General features: G+C 36.6%; 1 protein-coding gene across 1 annotated transcript in view; it reads left to right on the plus strand.

Moving 5' to 3' along the window:
- The first annotated feature begins 914 nt into the window (after positions 1-914).
- Positions 915-22,777, plus strand: part of C12H10orf67 (chromosome 12 C10orf67 homolog) — a 122,287-nt gene continuing 100,424 nt past the window's right edge. The window contains exons 1-5 of the mRNA XM_034636807.2: positions 915-964; positions 2,595-2,715; positions 4,391-4,534; positions 6,115-6,189; positions 21,465-21,620. Coding sequence (XP_034492698.2) covers positions 915-964; positions 2,595-2,715; positions 4,391-4,534; positions 6,115-6,189; positions 21,465-21,620 — 546 coding nt within the window. The remainder of the gene's footprint in view (positions 965-2,594; positions 2,716-4,390; positions 4,535-6,114; positions 6,190-21,464; positions 21,621-22,777) is intronic.

Genomic DNA, 22,777 nt, shown 5'->3' on the forward strand with positions numbered 1-22,777 from the left:
GTTCCATAATTTAGCTATGGTGAATTGTGCTGCTATAAACATTGTTGTGGCCGCATCACTGTAGTATACTGATTTTAAGTCCTTTGGGTATAAACCAAGGAGTGGGATAGCTGAGTCAAATGGTGGTGCCTTTCCAAGTTTTCTGAGGAATCTCCATACTGCTTGGTATTACTTTTACACTTGACCATGTCTAGAGTCACAGAAGAAAGCTCTCCTCTGTTGATTTCTCTAAAGGAATCTAAAAAACCTTCCCAATCCCCCAGCAGTCCATTCCTAATGTTCTACACACAGTTCTGGCCTTTCACTGTAAAAAAAAAAATGGGATTACCAAGGTGGGCTTAGTCCCCACAGGAGTTACTCTTGGCACTGGGAACATGGTAGATCTCCCCTGAGTTCTATGGGGGGGGGGTCACATTTGAGGTTCTATCAGCAAGTAAAAAGAGAGGGTGGCCTTATCAGAGGCTGCTCCAGTTGGCCATTAGATGAGGGAGGAAAGAAGCACAGATACTCTGTCTTTAGAGCTGATGATTCTATTTGGGCTTTCATGTTTTATTTTATTTTATTTATTTATTTATTTATTTATTGTAGCTGACGTTTTAGAAAGAGAGTGTTGTACTAAATTTTGTTTTTAAATTTTTTATTCTAATTTGTTATATATGACAGCAGAATGCATTACAATTCATATTGCACATATAGAGCACAATTTTTCTTATCTCTGGGTAAAAAAGATGGTGGAATGAGATGGACATCATTACCCTAAGTACATGTATTAAGACACAAATGGTGTTATAGTAACTTTAATCAAATTGTCAGGGAGAGTGCATCCAGAAGATTGACCTTCATATTACTGTTTGAGATGCCTGTCATTAGAGGGCTGTAAGGACTTGTTCCTAGGTGATTCCAATTTTTCAGCAATGAAGTTTGACAATCAAATACATGATGGTGTGGAGATTATCTTAAAGAAGTAGGTCTCAAACTTTTTGGTTTGGGATCCTCAATATTCTTAAAAGTTACTGTCAAACTGAAAGATTTAGTTTATGTTGGTCATATCTACTGGTAATTGCCATATTCAAATTTTAAAAGAAGAAATCTCCATACTGCTTTCCAGATTGGTTGCACCAATTTGCAATCCCACCAGCAATATAAGAGTGTGCCCTTTCCCCACATTCTCGCCAATACTTATTGTTATTTGTATTCTTAATACAAATATATCTGCCATTCTGACTGGAGTGAGATGAAATCTTAGAGTAGTTTTGATTTTCATTTTCATTGCTAGAGATGTTGAGTATTTTTTCATACATTTATTGATTGATTGTGTATCTTCTGAGAAGTTTCTGCTCAGTTTCTTGGCCCATTTATTAACTGGGTTATTTGTTTTTTTGGTGTTAATATTTTTGAGTTCTTTATATATCCTAGAGATTCGTGCTCTATCTGATGTGCATGTGATGACCCAGCTATCCCACTCCTCAGTTTATACCCAAAGGACTTAAAAACAGCATACTACAGGGACACAGCCACATCAATGTTTATAGCAGCAGCACAATTCACAACAGCTAAACTGTGGATCCAACCTAGATACCCTTCAGTAGATGAATGGATAACAAAACTGTGGTATATATACACATTGGAATATTACTCCACATTAAAAGAGAATAAAATCATGGTATTTGAGGTAAATGGATGGGATTGGAGAATATAATGGTAAGTGAAGTAAGCCAATCCTAAAAATCCAAATGCTGAATGTCTTCTCTAATATAAGGATGCTGATTCATATTGGGGATGGGGGTTGGGAGCATGGGAGGAATAGACAAACTTTAGATAGGGCAAAGGGGAGGAGGAAGAAGGGGGATTATGGGGGTAGGAAAGGCAATGGAATGAGATGGACATCATTATCCTAAGTACATGTACAAAGACACGAATTGGTGTGAATATACTTTGTATACAACCAGAGATATGAAAAATTGTGCTCTATTTGTGTAATATGAATTGAATTGCATTCTGCTGTCATACGTAACTAATTAGAATAAATAAAATAAATTAGAAAAAATTTAAAGACATTAAATATATATTTATATTAGTTCACTTAAGATAATGATAAACTATGTGCTAATATCAATAACACATTTTAAAGAAAAAGTAACCATTTTTTAAAAAAAAAAACTGCAATGAGAAAAGTGTCACCGTTTTATATTTTTGCATATCTTTCTCCTGCCTAGCTTAATAGAAAATGGCTGAATTATTATGGCTGTTTCTGTATTCTGTCTGTCAGACTGTTATGTAATTTGTAGCCACTGGAAAACTCCATTGAACATGAGAGAATCAGTCTTAATATTATTATGAAAATAGTTCTGATCTCATGGATTCCCTCATAGTGCCCCAGAACCCTAGAGGTTCCACAGACCACATTTTGAGAACTATTATCTTAAGGTTTTCTGTGGAATATGTCCGTGTATATATTTATAATTGTTCCCAGGAGTAGCACAGGCAATAATAACACATAGGATATATAATATGATTTACCCCAAAAATAAATGCAGAAACATTTCAAAGGAAATATCCATGACATAAAGCACGTTTAATTTTTTTTTTTTCAGATTTAACATTTCAGATGATTTGAAGGTCGGCTTTTTCACCACAGACCACGCTACTCAAACAGATTCTAGTGAAATTTTGCCACTAAAGGAGTTGAGTTCCTGTACAAAAAAGTTAGTGAAGGTAAATCTGGATTTATTTTGAAACTTCAAAGATGATTTTAGGCATTTGTCTTCATGTATCTTTCATGGAGAGACTCAAAATGATTAAAATTTCTTAGATAGTATAATCTTTTTTTGCTAGCATGCATCCTTTTTATTGGTATAATTATATGTAATAGTAAAATTCATTGTTAAATTTTGTACATGCACAGAATACAGCAATATAATCTGATTAATTTTCCACAGTATTGCCCAAATAAATCATTAGCATTTTGGCAAACTGAGCTGAATGACCATTGTATTTTTAAAAATTATTAATGCAAGCCAAGTACAATGGCTCACGCCTGTAATCCCAGTGGCTTGGGAGGGTAAGGCAGGAGGATTGCAAGTTCAGAGCCAACCTCAGCAACTTAGCAAGACTCTGTCTCAAAAATAATAATAATAATAATTTAAAAAAGGTCAGGGGATGTGGTTCAGTGTTTAAGTGCCCCTGGGTTTATTCCCAAGTTCAAAAAATTTATTAATGCAAGCTATGATTTATATTTACATCATGCTTATATATGCCAACTTATTTATTGAAATACTTGTTACTCTCTATTTTTTGACATCTGTGCACATTTCCTGTTTATGATCCTTCAAAAATTATAAAATCATATTTTTGAATCTTTTTTGATTGAAAAAGGATGGAGAATTTCATACACATCAGATTTTAAGAGTTGTTATTAAAGATCCTAATCAATAAAACTATCACATGAGGTAGCATAATTCTGTAAATACTCTCATAAACCTTATTTTTATTTTTCATTTAATATAATTGGAAATCATTCCATATTGGCATATAGTTTCCTTATTTGCTTTACAAGTACATCATGTTACAAAGTATACATCATCTATTTAGCTATTCCTCTATTGATAGACACTCTTTCTGGTAGTTTCTGATCTTTTACTGTGATGAATAATCCTGTGCATACTTGTGTGTCAGTAAATCTGTGGTGTAAATTCTTAAAAGTGGAATTTCTGAGTCAGAGGGTGTATGCATTAGTCATTTTGAAGGATATTGCCAAATTGCCCTGCATAAAGATTATACCAATTTATACTCCCACTAGTAGCTTTTGAGGATGTCTCTTCCCTATATACTTGCAATTTTATTGTCTTCTTTTTTAAAGACAACTTTCAGAAAAGATTTTAACTTTATTCTCTTTGTAAATTAGGTGTGTCCAAATGACTAAATTGTGGTCAGTAGGATTTAAATGGAAATGGTGTCTGGCAGCTTTTGGGTACCTCCTTTAAGACACAGTTCACGTGATCTCACTGCCATGTCTTGCTCCCTTCCCTCTAATCTCCTTTTCCCATATCCTTCCTTACATCCCCTCTCTCCACCTCCCTACCTCCCCCTTTCTGATGGCTTTAGGTAATCCTAATCACAAATTGTTTGTCCCACCTTAATTTCTCACAATGGGGATTAAACGCCAACATGAATTCACTATCTTCATTTGGCAGAGAGAGTCATTTTGGAACCCTAGCCACCATGAGATAGAATTATTGTAATTCACCATCTGTGAGAAATAATCTTAAAAGGCATCACAGGCCCCTGACCAGGTACCCGATTATAAGCCTAGAACCAGGGAATGTGCAGGAATATTTACACGGAGAGCCTTATTCTCTACAATAATGAATGCTTTAATTTTTTTTTTAAGATTGTTTCATCCCTTGAGCAGGATTATAGGTTCGTCAAACAATTTCTTCAATTGAAATTTGAGGACCGGCTTCAAGAGGAGTCTTCCAGTATCTTCAAAGTTCTACATGACAGGATCCTTGAAATGGAAAAACATTATCATCAGGTAAATGTTCTCTCATTTTCTCTGTTTTAAATGGGGATTGATCTTGCTCTTAGATGTCTGTATTCTGCAGTTTTGAATTTAGTGATTTATGAGGACCACTTAATTCGTATAGGTTGTAACTCATAGAGTAGATTGTACAAAGAGCTTCACTGTGTTTCAGGAACTTTCCTTAGTAAGTTGTATATGAGCTCACTAACCCATTTACCTTATAAAGTAGGTATGATTACTTTTCCTCCCTTACAGATAAGAACACTTTGGCACAGAAAGGTCAATTAACTTGTTCAAGGTCACCCATTAAACAGCAGAGCTTCAGGTTTCAGGCCAGGCAGTTTGACGCTGGAGTTTTTGTTCAGAGTTACAATTTTATGTGACCTTATTTGTGTTTTAATGGCCCTGTTGTTAGTCAAAGATATAACAATGACTGCTTCAAGGAATTTCATAAAAGTTTTGGTCAGGGTAACATAATTATCTGTCATTAAGAACAGACAACACTAATATTTCTGTGCTAACAAGAAAACTCATATTTTGTTGACCATACTATATTAAATACTATGCTAAGCCTTTTAATTGCATTTACCCTTTAAGTCTCTCAAAATCCTAAAGTGGAAGTCCTGTTGTACTTCAGTTACTCATTAAGACTGAGCTTGCCAAGGTTAGATAACTTGTATAAGGCCCAACAGATGGTTAGGGGCCCAATATTGAAATTCTGTCCTTTCTGACTCTCAATCCTATTTGTTGTTTATACTCCATTCTGGAATCAGAACTGATGTCAAAATCAAGAGCATTTTTACAAAATTTACTGTACCATTTTTTAATTTGTCCTAATTAGTTATACATAATAGCAGAATGCATTTCAATTCATTGTATACAAATGGAGCACAACCCTTCATTTCTCTGGTTGTATACAATGTAGTGTCACACCATATGTGCAGTCATACATGCACCTATGGTAATGATGATACTAGGGTAATGATGTCCATCTCATTCCACCATCTTTCCTGCCCCCATGCCCCCTCCCCATCTTTCCCTCCCCTTTGCCCAATCAAAGTTTCTCCATTCCCAATGCACCCCCCCACCGCCTGGCCCCCATTAGAAATCAGCATCCACTTATCAGAGAGAACATTTAGCCTTTGGTTTTTTTGAATTACTGTCTGATTTTTATCAAATTATTTGCTCAATCAGAAAATGACTCTGATTTGTTTGGGGTTAGCCAATCAGTCTTCATGAACAAAACCCATCAAAAAGTATAAGGTCAGAAGAAGATACAAATCATAAGTAGATTTTACTATTTTTTACAAGGAAAGCACTAAAAGACTTTAATTGATGTGTAAAATTAAATGAAGTGTTCAAATTATCTGTGTATTTTATTAATAAGAAGATCTCTCTATTGTTCTGGGTTTTATATAAGTAAAAATTAAATTTGTTATCATAGCTATAATGGGAGAGAAATAAGTATAAAATGGAGATCTCAAGAGACTGTGATGATTTGGATGGTGGCTTTTAATGATGAGCTCCCCTTAGTAGGTGTGAGTTATATTTGGATATACATTGTAGTGCTAACTGTATTCTTTTATTTACAGAATGAGGATACCATGAGAAAATGCTTTAACCAGCAGTTAGCTGATGCCATTGCAGATATCAAAGGAATGTATAAGGTGGGTTTTTGGTGTTGTCAAGGGCAAAGCTGGCTTTAGTTCCTATTCCTATAAGGAGTGGACTCATCTTGAGTCTCCAGTCTGTGTTGTTACTTTTGAAGGCCCATTTCTCCAATTTTCAGAACACCTCAGGGGGTTTGGGCCCAAGGTTGTTCATACTGTCATTAAATTTACCAAACTAACGCTTTAGTATGACAGACATACACTTCCAGAAACTGGAAAATTCCAAACTTGTATCTAGGATATCTGGGAAAGTTGCTAGAGTAACCCGAAGTGTGTCTGGTAAAGATGCAGGTGGATAGTGCCATTGGAGAGCTTGGTAACGATCACCTGTAATCTCAGCAGTCGGGAGGCTGAGGCAGGAGGATTGCGAGTTCAAAGCCAGCCTCACCAGCTTAGTAAGTCCTAAGCAACTTAACAAGACCCTATCCAAAATAAAAAAAAATTAAAAAGGGGCTGAGGATGTGGCTCAGTGGTTAAGTTCCCCCTGGTTCAATCCCTAGTACCAAAAAAAAAAAAAAAAATGTACTTGGATGAATTTCAGGTAGGCCTAAGCAATAGTTCATGGGACCTGGAGTAAATGGCAGCAAATGGTCTCTGATCCTCTATGGATTGTCTAATGACAGGGACACTTATATCTACCAGACATGGTGCTTCACTCTATTATACAATGGGAAAATTCAAATTTTCATATTTTTTAGACTTACTAAGGACGTTGGGGTTCTATTAGCATTTATAACTATAATCTCATCTTTCACTTCAATATGCTTCCATAAATAAATATTTTATATTTATAAGTAATTGTCCACTGATTGTATATATCTTTTCAGAACGATTAACATATTTGCACTTAATTATGTAATTACTTGTTAAATGTCTCTGTTCTGTTCCAGACTGTAAGCTTTATGAGGGCAGGAATATTGTCTGTATTACTGATGTGGCCCTGCCTTTTAGCACTTTGCTTTGTACATAATTGTCCATCAGGTAATAATTGCTAAGTGAATGAATGACTGATAGCTGTACCTGTGGCCAACATTCATAGAGTCTGCTCATCAGTCATTTTCTCCAATTGCACTTTCTCTCCACACCTTTTTTTTTTTTTTTAACTAACAGAAGCACTTCAAATCTTACAGGAGTCAACATACTATGTACTTTCCTTCCCAGCTTCCTTTTTAGCTATGGCAAGGGCATGGGCAAGGTCCTTTACCCATGGAACCTGAAGATAAGTAGGCTGTGAGGCTCTAGAGAGACGTGGTTCTTCCTAATTAAAAGGAACTCATAGGAGAACTCCTTCACCAATCTTTGTGACTCTGTGCCACATTGTCTCCAGAGGTGGCTGCAACACTAGGTCCCACTCTCCTGCTCTTCTGTAACATCACCTTGCTTCTCTCCCATCAATAAGTGGGGGTCTAACTCCCTTCCCTTTAGTTGAGGCTGGCCTTAGAGACTTGCTTATAAGCAAGAATGTGAGGAAATAAAGTTGCATGACTTCTAAGACTGGGTCCAGAGATGCCTTGCAGTTTTATCCTGATATTCTCAAAACATTTGCTCTCTGGATTCTCCCTCTCTGAATCCAGCTGCCCTGCTGAGAGAAGCCCAAGCTCAAGGAAGGGATGACTTGTAAGTGCTGGATCTTCAGGCTCATCTGAACCTAGCCTCTAAGTCATCTCTGTTCCAGGTATCAAAACAATATGAGTGGTAAAACCCTCAGATGGCTCCAGCCACCAGCCAGTTAGAATCTTTCCACCTGAAATGACTTTATGGAGCAGAGATCAAGCAATCCCTGCTGTTCCTGTCCTGAATCCCTGATTCAGAGTTGTCATCCTAATAAACAGTTTGTGTTTTGTATTGCTACGTGAAATAGCTGGAACAGTATCTTTACACTCACATCAACAATAATTTCTCTTTTTTTCAAGAGAGAACAATAATTTTTTTAGTTAAATTTGTTTTTAATGTTTTTTTGGTTTTTTATTTTTTTTTACTAGCGCAGAGCAACATCATAGTTAAGGGTTGGCACAGATATGATTTAGGGCAGGAACACTGGAGTAAAACTACCTGGGTTTGAATCCTGACTCTGCTACTTTATTTCTGTGTGGCCTCAGACAAAGTACTGAATTGCTCTGACTTGGTTTTCTCAGCTGTTAAATGGGAATCACAATAATACTCACTTCATAAAATCTAAAGGTAAAATGGATTGGTCTTGTTATTAGTGAAATCTGTTTGTTAAAAAAAAAAAAAACACCTGCCCATAGTCATGATGTTCCTTCATGTCAGTGTCTTTTTCTGCTCCTTTATTATCTTACCTTAGTATTCAGGCTTATCGCTTTTGTCCACTGACCACATTGATATATTTCAAATATATTATCAATATTTATTATGTTGATATTTATTATACTATATACTATTAAAATATATATTATATATAATGTTTATTATATCAATATTTATCATATTGAACCTAATGAAAAGCCATTTTTGGAGCTCAAAGAAGGTCAAATATTAATAATTTCATATGGTTCAACCTAAGACACATAGTTTTCAAAAAACATAGTTATTATAACAAATAAAGGACAGTACAGTCTGCACGAAATATTAGGCTCTAGTATGTTTAAGAAAGACATTCATTTTCAGCTTGACCAACACTTGCTGAACGAATGCTGTGAGCTGAGATAGGCTGGGCATTGGCACTGGGGAGATGAGGTGGTGATGAGTGGAGGGGAACAGGACTGTTAACAAATCATAGGTTGGCAAGTGCAGAGGTAAAGAGAGATACCAAGACTTAGGGAACACCCCAAAGGAGCAGTTTTTTCTGCTGGTGTGTGTTGGGAAGACTTCGTAGGTGATAATATTTGTGCAGGGTTTAATGTTAAGTACTCGGTAGGTGATCATATAATCAAAGGGGATTCTAGGCAGGCCATTTAGTGTATATTAGAATATTTTGGGTGGCATGTGATAGAAATCTAGCTCACACTGGCATTAGTTAAAAGGGGATTTTAGTGGCTGGGGTTGTGGCTCAGCAGTAGGTAGAGCACTCACCTAGCACGTGCAAGGCTCTGGGTTCAATCCTCAGCACCACATAAAAATAAAATAAATATATTGTGTCCAACTACAACTAAAAAATAAATTTTAAAAAAGGGGATTTTATTGGCTCATGTAACTGAAAGGTGTAGAGATCATAATGACTTCAGGAAAATCTGTGTCTAGAGGTTTAAATAATGTCCATCAAGGAATTGTCCATCCCTGTTTCTGCCTTACACTCTAATGACTTAGTTTCCAGAAAGATTCTACAAACTTAGAGCATCTCTTTCCACCTAGGTCCTACAAGAGTCACAAAACTGACTTTGAATGACCTGCCCTGGATATTGTGTTCCCCTCCCCAAGGGGATTCAGAGTCATACACCCATCCCAGGAGATGATATCAAGGAGAGGGGTTACCCAAATTAAAATGAGAGGTTGTTATCTGAAGGAAGGATGCTGGTTAGGCAGAACTGGTTAGGTAAAATAGCTTTCCACTTGCAATAGCATGTGAGAGGGAAAGTCGGACCTTGTCTGAAAACTGAACACGGTCAGTGTTGCTAGATATGGCATTACCCCATATAGTAGCCATGAGCCATTAACAATTCAGATCCTTGGTTACAACTCTTCAATTCCTGATGTGGTGTTATGAATAACAGGAACCATCTCATACCCTTATATTCTAAGTTAGTGTTCTTGCTAATTTGAAGTTGAGCCCAGTTGTATCTGTGCATCTAGAGCAGAACCTGAGTGAGCTGGCTTGTCCAAATGTGGTGCCAAGAAATGAAGTATAAGTCTCTTTTGCCTGGTTTTATCCTGTGGAGTAAGCCTTCAAAGTAGGCTCCAAGATCTTCACTTTATAGGTGAGAAAAATAAGTCAGGGCAATTTTAAGCAGGAGGAAGGATGTTCAAGGTCACAGGGCCAGCCAGTGGTGGAGTTGGGAGCGGAGTGCTCCGCTATGTCTCTAAAGTTTTAATGTAGATAATGGGGGTGTGCATGTGCTTGAATTCTAAGTGGGAGAAAGGAGGAGCTTGAATGTCCTTTAGAATGATGAGTCCTATAAAGTGTTAAATACATGTTGGAAAAACGGAGACAAAGATGCAGTCTATAAAGCTAAGCATCATACAGGTTTTGTTCATCAAAGTCCCTGCAGTAGCTAGTACAGTGCTTGAGACACACAGGTTTTTAATATTTAGTGGAGGAAGACAGAAAGAAGAAAGGAAAAGAGGCAAGGAGAAAGATGAGCACAAGAAAGAAGTTCTGTTCTAGATTAAGTAGAGATGGCTCATCAGATGCAGCATGTCAGGGTCCCGATTTGCACAAACCGACTTTAAAGAAAAGGGAAAAGGAGGTTGAGACAATTGGAAGAATTTTATTATGGGTTGTATATTAAATGATATTAAGAAACTATTTGTTAAATTTGTTAGGTGTGATGCTGGCATTGGAATTATGTAAAAAAAAAAAAAAAGTCCCCAGGTCTTAGAGATGTACCTTGATATGTTTCAATGACACGATGTCTAAGATTTTCTCAAAAATACTTAAGCACAAATGAGTAGATAAGTGTATGGCAAACTATTATTATTTTCTTCATTTTGCTCTATTTTGGTTTATGTTTAGAATTTTCCATCAGAAGCTGGGCATTTGGAGGGACATTCCTATAATCCCAGCTATTTGAGAGGCAGAGGCAGGAGGATCTCTTGAACCCAGGAGTTTGAGATCAGCTTTGTGAGACCTGTCTTAAAAAAAAAAAAATTCATCATAAAAAAATAGACATGTTTGAAAATGCAAATTAACTTTTTAACCCCCCTTTTTTGTATTACCACATTTAAATATAGTTGATTTATATTGTGTGTTTCATAATTCCCATATCTCCCATTTTCGGGGGTTTCCTAAGGGCTGACTCTCACCATGCGTCATTTACTTTGAGTTTCATGATATTTTGACCATGAGCTCATATTTCTATGAGAATTCTTTTTGAGTCCTGACATACAGGTAAGTTTCTTCAGGGAACATTTGTGTTTGCGTCTGTGAGATTCCTGGATCTATGACCACTGTAACTTAATTCTCAGCTTGAGGTATTTTTCAGACCACTCAGATGTATGAATTTGGGCATGAAGCTGTGTGGGCCACGTTGTGGTTGTAAATTCTCAGGAGAATTTTGTTTGGTTTCCATCCTCCTATTATACCTACAGCCAGTTTCTAGGCAGGAACCAACTCCAGCGTGGAGTATTGGGCATGGGTACAAGGTTCAAGATGGTCACCTCTGGTTCATTCTTACACTGAAAGACTGGCCCTGCTCCCTTTAAAGGGCTGGTATTCTATTATTTAGAACTGGCACTCTGAAGAGGACCTAGTTGTCTCTCCTGTGTGTCCTGAAAAGAGTCGGAAATCAAAGCTCAGATTTACCTGGTTTAACAATGCCTTAGAAGTAAAGGCCAGCTTGAGTATTCTATGTACTTCTCTGGGATTCTAAATTCACTTAATTTTGGTCTGAGTGTTTTATGTATAACTATAAAATCTAAAACAACAATAACAACAACACAAAACATGCTCTTTTTTTAGGTTTTTTTTTTAAATTATTGATTTATAGTCCTTGGTGTCTTTAATGACTTCTGGAACACTATCATATTTCTAATGTTTTTGAAATGTTCAAAAATATGTCTGAATAATCAGTATCTCTCTCTCTCTCTCTCTCTCCATATATATATATATATATATATATATATATATTATTTCTACTTTCTAGGAGTGGAAGGCTCTGAAATAATTAGATTCTTTATATTCATCAGTTTTTTTTATAAATGGCTAGTTAAATATTCCTAACTGGAAGTGGATTAATTGTGGTTAGTTTGCTTATCTGATTAAATGTTTGTTCACCTTAAATTAAAGAAAAGTCATTATTTGAGCCAGCTTGGTGGTGCACATCTGTGATTCCAGCCACTCAGGAGACTCAAGCAGGAGGATCACAAGTTTGAGGCCAGCCTGGGCAACTTATTGAGTCCCCATCTTAAAATTAAAAATAAAAAGGACTGGTAATGAAGCTGGGCATGGTGGCACATGCCTGTAATTTGAGCAACTTGGGAGGATGAGGCAGGAGGATCCCAAGCTCCTGGAGAGCTTCAGCAACGTAGTGAGGTCTTAAGCAATTTAGTGAGACCTTGTCTCAAAATAAAAAAATAGAAGAGCTGGGAATGTAGCTCAGTGGTAAAACTCCTCTGGGTTCATTCCCCCATTAAAAAAAAGGGGGGGGGGGCTGGGGGTGTAGCTTAGTGGTAGAGCACTCTCCTGGGTTCCATACCTAGTACAAAAAATTAAATTAAATTAAAAAGTCATTATTTGAATCTTTGTGTTTTTTTTGTTTTGTTTTGTTTTTTGGCATAACTTTGATGCATGGCCTCACAAAGCCTTCCTAATCCTTGCATGACCTCATAAAGCCTTCCTAATCCTGGCCACCCGGGTTTGCTCAGGCTTAGTCATAAGAAAGAACAAAAGAGTTGAAAATGGGAGGTGTACATTTTTGGCAGAGAGAAGGTAAGTGACTCCATGCTGCCCTCTGGAGACCAATAAAGATACAGTTTTTTTTTTTTTTTTCAGGCTTAGAGTAACTTTCTAAATCTGTTTAACTTTTAAACACTTTCATGTGATATTAGAGGCAATTTTGTGTGTTAGAGACAAGCATACTTTTTCAAAAATATATCTTAGATTTTTTTTGTTTTGGAAATAAACTAGCTAATATTCAGATGAAACAAACTTCTCTAGGTATTTCAAACAGATAGGATTTAATTTAGGCACTTATACAAAGACTAGTGAGTGAGCTGGGATGTAGCTTAGTGGTAGAGCACTCACCTCACATGTATGAAGTCCTGGGTTCAATCCCCAGTTCCCCCCCCCAAAAAAAAAAGAAAGAAAGAAAAGAAATGAAATGAAACCTAATTCCCACCTCCACCCCACGCCACTCCCCAGAAAAAGAATAGAAGAGTGAAAGTCAGGAATACCATCACTAACTTTTAACCTTATAAATAATTGTTGGGGTATCATTCACTGAATATCTTCCTTTTCTATTGATTTGTGATGTTTCTCTCATCATATAACCCTAAGATACATTTTATGGCTATCTAGCTCTTTTGTGGCTATATATTAAGACTATTTATGCTGTATTGCGACTGTATATTGATTTTTGTATTAAATATTTTTAGCATTAGAACTTTTACTTTTTTTCAGTTGAACTCGGGATCTTATACTTGATCTGAGGTACACACTCAGCCCCAAATGTTTAATATCTAGTGAATTTAGGTCTTCTTTTATTAAATATCTTTACTTTTTTATTCTTTCAGATTAACCTTCAAGTAATTTTGTTTATTTCCACTTCAAAAAAAGCTTTCTTGTACTTTTATTGAAATTCAATTGTTTAGAAATTTATTCATGAATTTAGGAAGAAATAAAAAATATCATGTATAATGTTCAATTTTCCTAACCAAGAATATTATTTTGAATTCTTCTCAATTTATTTATGTGTTGTTTTATGTATTTTAATAAAGTTTTAGAGTTTTATTTATGTAGGTTGTCTGCATTTTTCACACAACTAAGTTATTTCTAAGCATTATATTTTATAGCTTTAGAAATGTAATATTTTCTGCCATATTTTTAAAGTATATCATTAGTGTATATTGAAACCATTGAATTCTTAGTGCTTCATTGAAATATATTTTATATAGCATAAAATCCACCCACTAAAAGTGTACAACTTAATGGTTTATAGTATGTTTACAGAATTGTGCAACAATCACCATAATCTAATTTTAGAACATTTTCATCACTGCAAAAGGAAACTTTCACCTATCAGGGTCCACTTGTAGGTATTTTCTTGCTTTTAAGTGGAAGAGACTAATGCATCCTCCTAAGGAGGGAGCAGAATCGAGGTGGGTGTACACCCTTGTTTGCTGATATCTTTGACACTGGTACATCAGGAAAGCCAATAACTAGCCTCACACTCTGTGTGATGAATATAGCTTCTAGACAAGAGGAGAGGCCTGTGGCTTTAGAAAACTGAAGGGTCTGGGAGTGGTAGGGAAAAGGAGGGGGCAGGGGGTGATGGTTAAATGTCATGGACATTATTATCCAAGTTACATATATGAAGATATGAATTGGTGTGAACATACTTTATATACAAACAGAGATATGAAAAATTGTACTGTATATATGTAATAAGAATTATAATGCATTCCACTGTCATGTATTTAAAAATAAAATCAATTAATTAAAAAAAAAAAGAAAGAAAACTGAAGGGTCTGATCCATCAGAATTTTATCCCCTTAAATTAAAGAATCAAAGAACCACCCTTACCTTTACCAAATGCTCCTTAGAGAGCTCATGAATGAAGTCATTGCCTTCTTAGTGTGTATTGTTTTACCTTGTTTTTCTTTTTTCTGTGAGAAAAATCCAGAATAGCCAAAGGGCCTTCATGGAACTCTGTTGGGGTAAGTTTAGAAGAGAAGGAGATGGATAGATACGAAATTGACAAAAAGAATTCAGAGATGTAGGGAGAATCTGAGAGAAACACTGTCCTCTGTTTTGTATGGCCGTGCACTGTTGGAACCTAACAAAAGCTTGTGACTTCAGTTGTTCTTTTACATTAGGTGATGCTGGTGACACTTCGGTAAACTTGCTGCTCTTCTCTTAGCAGATAATAAGTGATAATAAATGCAGTCATCAGATATTGAATTATTTTACTATGACCCAGGTAGAGTGCAGAGTGTTCCCCATACATCATTATATTTACTATTTTTTGCAGAAAGACACAAAAGATAAGAGCATTATTCGGACAGATTACCAAAAGAATGCAATTTTTCAATCTAAGTTTCAATCTCCATGCCTTTCTTTTTTGGTGCAACTACAACTGGCATTTGGTAAAAATGGTGACTGACACCTCTCTTCCCACGTTATCAGGCAGATATTTGCAGAAAACTCTGCTGCTCCTGTGTCTTCTCCTTTGCTGGATAAGCCGCCAATTCCTTAATTGTTCCTTATATGAAGAGAATTCCAGACTTCTCAGCATCCTTCTGGCCTTCTTAAAAACCTCATCTGGCTAGTCCTCTTAAATGGGATAAATACATAACCAAATTTATTTATTTCAGTGTCTTCCTAATAACTTTAAGGAAACTCAAACCCTGGCAGCAAAATCAAGTTAGTCCTCCTTTTTCTGGTTACAGGCCATGAGGAAGCAAGACAAGGCTGTCTGAATCTCTAGCTGTGTTTGTCTTCTGAGACAGGTCTTGCCATGTTGCCTACGCTGGCCTAGAACCCCTGGGCTCAAATTATCCTCCTACCTCAGCCTCCCATGTAGCTGGGACTATAGACATGCACTCCCAGTCTTTGTTTCTCATAAGACAATATGCTATGAACAATAACATTTAATTTTTAAGTATTCAAGATTCATAGATTTTTTTAAAAAATAGTAACCTAGATACTCTATTTCAATCACAGATTTTATTAACGCAAATGAAACAACATAAAAACATAAATGTGTACAAATGCAAATGTTGAATTAATTGTCCTAATATAAATTGTTAGCAGAGAAAGAATATATTGCTACAAGAACTATTGCTATAAGACAGAAAATGTAGTCACAAAAGTTTGATCATTATATTTGATCTTTCAAAAATGTGTGATGTTGAAAAACAACAGATGTCAATTTGTATCATCAAATCAGAGAATGTCTTTGTACAAAATTTTCTACTTGCTACAAAGACTTCCTTTCAGTTTTTGGAAGAAGGGGAAATAGTTGTAAGTTAACTTCAAATACTTTCATATGACATTTACATCATCAAATAGTCACACCTCTTCTTTGGTAACTTTGTTATAAGCAATTCCAGTTTTTTTGTTTTGTTTTGTTTATTTATTTTTTGTAGGGACTATAGCTTCTTTATTACTAGTATTTATTTCAAGGAAAGTATTTCTTATTTATCCTTTTCTTTACATTCTTAAATATAGATGAATATTCAATGCAGAGTTACCTGAATCAGTTTCAAAATTGTCCTGTTAAAAATGTGTGTGTTGAAATGTTGAAATTGTTTTTAAAAGTCTTTGAAGTGCGAAAATAATTATTCTTGCAATAGAACTCTCAATTTGTTGCTTATTTTCTTCTGCCTCTTGAGGATTCACTGATGAAAAACCTTTCCTAATGAGAACACAAACGTTTCAGTCATCCATTTAAAATTTTAACAGTAAATGTTGTCTTGGTGTTAAATCATTGCTACTTAAGTTTAAAAGCAAAAAGTCCAAATATGCAATGGAATACTAACATCCCGGTGTTTAGCAGGGATTAAATTTTCTGAACTCTTCTTATGAAATGGATGGGCATGCTTGGCCCCAGATGGTTAAGAATTCACTTCCTTGGATCAATCTTAATGGCCCAAATGAGGCTTCAGGTTGAAAAGAGAGTGAGAAAGAAAACAGATGATACTGCAAAAAGTTAAAGTCTCTGAAATAAGATGATAAAATATGTCATGCCAAATTCATCATTGGCCCAAACTCATCGTGACTCAAAGATCTTCTCCCTTAACTCTGCCCTTTCTCTCACGTAGTCTCACTTGGAAGCATTATAACCCCACCCACACCCTCTCCTCCCCAGCTGGAAACCTGCACAGTCTGTTCTTTGTGCTCAACACACTCTTCAAAGGGCTGCCACCATCCCCATCCTGGTGTTCACACCCCCGTATGTCCACCTCTCCTGTCTCTTTGAATGTGAACAGGATGAAAACTTACTTCCAAGCAATAGAATATTGCAAAAGTGATGGGCTGCCTGAGTTTATGTGTAGTTCCTGTCTGGCTTGAGTCTCTCTCTCCTTTGTGGGCTTGGAGAAAGCAAGAGGGCATGCTGGGGAACCCCATGTGGTATAGAACTAAAGGCAGCCTCTGGCTGATGAGCAAGAACCTGAAGCTCTTGACCTTACAGCTAAAAGGAAGTGGATTCTTCCAACAACCTAAGTGAATTTGGAAGAAGTTCCTTTACCAATTGAACCTCAGATGAGACCACAGCCTGGAACCACATCTTCATTGAAGCCTTGCAAGACCTTTGCAGAGGATCTAGTTTAGGTGGGCATGAGTTACTGACCTATAAAAACTAAGAAGATAATAAGTGCGTATATGTGTGTGTGTGTGTATTTTAAGTCACTATGTTTGTGGCAAAGTTGATACGCAACAATAAAAAAAATAGAACACAAATTCACTCTTCATATTCAGTAAGCCATTCAGTTTTACCTAAATCCATTTTCCATTATCTTATCTCTGATGTCCCAGTAGTCAGCACTGCCTGCCTGGCCTGTGGCTTTTGCTTTCTTATTCTTTCAGGTCTTCATACACTCAGCCACTTATCCAGTCATCTGAGTCGTTTTTCCACACACAAGTCTGATCACATTCTGCCACTGTTTAAGAACCTTCATGGTTTCCCGCATAGCTGTAGAATGAACCCCAAACCCCTTGGCATCACATAAAAAGCCCCTGTACCTCCCAGCTTTTATCTCCTTCTGCTTCTTTGCTAAAAATTTGCCCACTAGCAATGCAAGCTACTCGCAATCACCTTAGTCTACACACCTCAAGTTATTAGTCACCTCCCTGGAATTTTCACCTAATATTCCTTATTGCTGTTGCTCCTGCCATTCAAGTCTGCAGTTTCCTTCTTGAATTTATGTCTGATTGAGCAATCTGTTGTTGACAGTGGAGTAGTGAAGTTGCCTACTATTATGATATGCTCTTTCTTCTTAAGATCTATTATGTTCAAAGCTAATATTTGTTTGATATATTTAGGTGCTCCAATACTGAATGCATATATATTTACAGTTGATATATCCTACCAATGAATTGATTCCTTTATCATCATATAGTGATTCTCTTTGTCTCTTGGGATAAATCTTGGCTCAAAGGCTAGTTTGTCTGATATGAGTTTAGCTACCCTTATTCTCTGCTGGTTACCATTTTCATAGAGTATCTTTTCCATTCTTTTGCTTTCTTTCAGCCTGTGTGTGTCCTTAAAACTAAAGTGACTCACCTTTAGGTAACACACCATTGTATTCTGTTGTTTTGTTTAATCTGTTTAGTCCCTCTCTTTGACTGGAGAATTTAATGCATTTACATTGAAACTAATTGTTGGCAGGTAAGGACTCAGTATTGCCATTTTATTAATTATTCTCTTTTGTGGTTCCTTTGTTTCTTTTTTTCTTACTGTTTTCCCTTCTGTTTTTTTTTAGGGGGGGGCGGTGGGGAGGGCAGTGGTATGCTTTGATTTTTTTGTGTGTTTGTGTTTTGTGTATCTACCAGAGATGTTTTCTTCGTGGTTAGTATATAAAACATGGATAGTATATAAAACATCTTACAGTTATAAGATTCTCTTCTAAACTCCTAAAAATTTAATTTCAATCACACAAGTTTCACACTTTTACTTTTGGCCCATCTTCTTATGTGTTTATTAACAACTTGTGGCCTAAGTTATTTTTTTAGTTACTTTGTTGTCTAGAGTTAAAAGTGATTTATATACTACCATTGCAATATCAGTATTCTGAATTTGACCATCTATTTATCTTTACCAGTGGGTTTTACACTTTCATAAGTTTTCATGTTGTTGCTTAGCACCCTTTAGTTTCCACTCATAGAATTTCCTTTACATTCTTTTAAGGCAGGTCTTGTTGTGATGAGTTCCTTCAACTTTTGCTTGTCTGATAATATTTTTTAATCTCTTCTTTATTTTGAAGGACAGCATCATTGCTGGATATAGTATTCTTGGTTGGCTTTTGATTTTTTTCCAGCTCTTCAAATATATCATCCCACTCTCTCATGGGCTGCATTTCTGCTGAGAAATACGCTAGTAACCTTACTCTCTTATATGTGACATGTCTGTTTTCCGTAGCTGCTTTTAGAATTTTCTCTTTGGCTTTGACTTTGAGAATTTGATTATAGGGATTCAGAATATTCTTATTTGTGCTGATCTTTCTTGGAATTCTTTGAGCTTCAGGAATCTGGATGTTCTTATCATAAGCTCTCATGATTTAGGGAAGTTTTCAGCCATTGTTTCTCTTAAGAAACTTTCTGTACTTTTCTCTTTTCTCAATCTGAGACTTTGATATTTCATATTTGCATTCACTCCACACTGTTCCGAAGGTCCTTTCTGCTTTCTTCTCTCTTTTTCATTCTTTTCATTGTTTTTTCTATAATTGGTTAATTTCAAATAACCTGTCTTCAGTTTCATTCTTTTTCCCCCTGCATGATTGAACTTGCTGTTGAAGCTCTGTTGTAATTTTAAGATCAGTTATTGTAGTTTTCAGAATTTCTATTTAGTTCTTTTGATTCTTTCTTTATTAGACTTCTGATTTTGCTCATGCATTTATTTTCCTGTTTTTATTTGTCTGTGTTGTCTTCTGTGTAATTCATCTTCTTCAAGATGATAACTTTGGATCCTTTGCCAAGCAATTTGTAGATCTCCATTTCTTTAGGTTTAGTGAAGGGAGTTTTATTAGTTGGTAGTGTCGTGTTTATCTGATTCTTTATTATCTATGTATCCTTATGTTGGTATGGGTGTTTCCGATCTTTATAGACTGGTTTTGGCAGGTAAATACTTTCTCTTTTGAGTCCCTAAGGTGATGGAATTACCTCTGGAATTTCAGTAAGGTCATGTGGCTGCTGTTGGGTCCTCAGTAGGGTTCATGGTTGGCTGGTTTATTACCAGGGACTTGAGAAGACTTGGACTCTTCCTAGTCCCTCAGAATACTTGACTGCCTCTAGGACCTTGATAAGTTGGGTAGTGCTACATGAAGGGTTTGTTTTAGGTTCTGTGGTTGGTCCCACAGATGACAGGTCTGTTACCAGGTATATAGATGAGTGTGTCTCTCTTCAAGTCCCTGGAAGGGCTCCTGCTGGGTCATTGGATGGATTCCTGGTTGGGTAGGACTGGTCCTGGACTACAGTTGAAAGGAGCTACAGCTGAATTTCAAGGATGTTTCATGGTCCATAGTTGAGACTGAGGGCTGCAGACCTGCACCATGGACAGAGGTGAACTTGCCTTCTGCCAGGTTCTTATGGAGACAGGACTGCCCCCGGACCATGGCTGAGTAGGTCTGGAGCTAGGTCACGGGGTTGATTCAGAAAAATGTGCTCTATATGTGTAATATGAATTGTAATGCATTCTGCTGTCGTATATAACAACTTAAAATTTAAAAATAAATAAATAAAATCTTTAAAAAAAAAGAATATGCAAGTGCACTGAGATCAGTGAACCTGCCTCAGGCAGCATGTATGGTATGTCTTCTATTTGGATAGGAGGTCTAAACTTCTGTCTGAAAAAAAAAATCTCTGGATGGACAGATCTGGTTCTCGACTGAGAAGGAGCTGGATTGCAGAGCCAATGGGATTGAGACCTATGAGCCTTTCCTCCCTGGGTAGGAGAGACTGTTGCTGTCAGATGGCAGCTAAAAGGGGCTAAATTACTGGGCACTGCAGAATTTGATATGGGACTGAAGTCAATGGCCTAACTCCAAGGCCATGGATCGCATGACTGCTGGTGGGTCCCTGAGAAAGGGAGTCTTCTCTCAAGCCACAGGTGAGAGAAGCTTTAGCTGAGTTACAGGGCCATTCCTCAATGTTCATGATGAATGAGGGTTCATGACCATAACTGAGTCCAGTAGACCTGTCAGAGGTACTGACAGGCATGACAACCTTGAAGTCCCTTGACATATGGATCTGGTGGTAGGACCAAGGCCAAACAGGTTGTATCCAAGTCCATAGAGGGATGAAGCCATTTCTGGGTCAGTTGCTAGAATCATGGTTGGTGAACCTGCCATCTGGATATAGGCCTGTCTTATCAGAACAGCCCTTCTCCATCTTGGGCTTCATTAGGGCTGTGCAACATCCCACCCAGGTCACAAAGCTCCCACAAAGCACTTTTGTTGATGAATAGCTACCAAATTCTTGTTGTTTTGAGGGGGATATCACTGTGTCAGGGGAGGGGCTCCAATTCTGCCATTTTATCTGTACTATTATTATTTGCATGGCTGATAAAGTTAGAGTAATACATCATGCTTTGGGTCTTATAGAAAAATGCCTGATTCTTTAGCATATGCTGTAATGTAAAAAAAAAAAAGTTACTACAAATTGTGTTCAAATTTTTAAAATAACATGACTTCACAAGATAACAGCTAAAATAAAACAAGAAATGGTTTCCAGTGGTGTTAGCTGAGTTTCTGATTTTTAGTGTGCCTTTTTTTATTCCCAGAAATATTTTGATGTTGAAGAAGAGGAGGCTGCTTTGCAAGATGCAACAAATATCAAGCTGAATATTTTGAAAAAAAAGCTGAAAGAGAAAGAACGAATTATTAGGGAATTGAAAGAAGAACTAGAACGTTATGAAGAAGCTGGATTGCTAAAACTTGTAAGTTTTCAAGATAAAGATCAATTTTAATACATGGAAATGAAGTCATGGATTGCTAAAAGCTTAGGTTAAGGATGAATGAAATTGAATGGATGTATCTTGGACATCTCTCTATAATATAAGCTAGTTCAGCACTTTATTGCTTAATGGCATATCCTAGAAAACACATAATTATAAACAGGAGTGATATACTTGTTCTCAATTTTTTATTTACAATGAAAATATAAATAATATCATAGATTCTCTGATTGCAAAAATGTTTTCACTCTAGAAGAGCATACGATGGGTTTCTGCGGAAATTTGGAAACTTCCACCCTTTTTTTCAGTCAAGATAGTTGGAAAGACACAATGCTAAGCTTCCAAAGTCAGAGGCTTCCAGGAAGCCAAGTTGGAACAGAATGACCTTTAAATAAAAAAATATTAAGAAGGAAAAGTTCAGGGCTGGGGATGTGGCTCAAGTGGTAGCGCGCTCGCCTGGCATGCGTGCGGCCTGGGTTCGATTCTCAGCACCACATACAAACAAAGATGTTGTGTCCGCCAAAAAACTAAAAAATAAATATTAAAACTCTCTCTCTCTCTTTCTCTCTCTCGCTCTCTTTCTCTCTCTCTCTCTCTTAAAGAAAAAAAAAGAAGGAAAAGTTCATAGGTTTCCCTCTCCTCCAGTTTTCCCTGTCTCAATGGGACTTTGGAGCTGCTTTATTGCTTAGACAAAGTACTGATCAGGAACCAAAATGTAAACAGTAAGAAAGCAGAAAGGAGATCCTGAATTCCTGTCCAAAAGGAGAATTGTTAAGGGCTTTGGAAAGTGTGACCCTAACAACAAGTTCTCCATTTCCTGTCAGCCCTGAGGTATCAGCTATCTCAGGTCCAGCCATAACCCAGAGTCAGAGAAGAATTTATTATTAGGTTGTAAGAGCAAGAAGCTAACAATTGTTTGATTGGGAGAGTCCAGCAGAAATTTCAGAACCCTGGGGAAATAAAAATATACTGAATGCCAAACTACAGACTGAGTCTCCCTTATCCAAAATGCTTGGGACCGGAGGTATTTCTGATTTCAGACTTTTTGGATTTTGAAATATTTGTATATACATCTTGAGGATAGAACTATATGTTTCATATATACCTCATACACATAGCCTGAAGGTAATTTTCTACAA

This window comes from Marmota flaviventris, chromosome 12 (genome assembly GCF_047511675.1).
Source record: "Marmota flaviventris isolate mMarFla1 chromosome 12, mMarFla1.hap1, whole genome shotgun sequence".
In the NCBI taxonomy this organism is placed as follows: domain Eukaryota; kingdom Metazoa; phylum Chordata; class Mammalia; order Rodentia; family Sciuridae; genus Marmota; species Marmota flaviventris.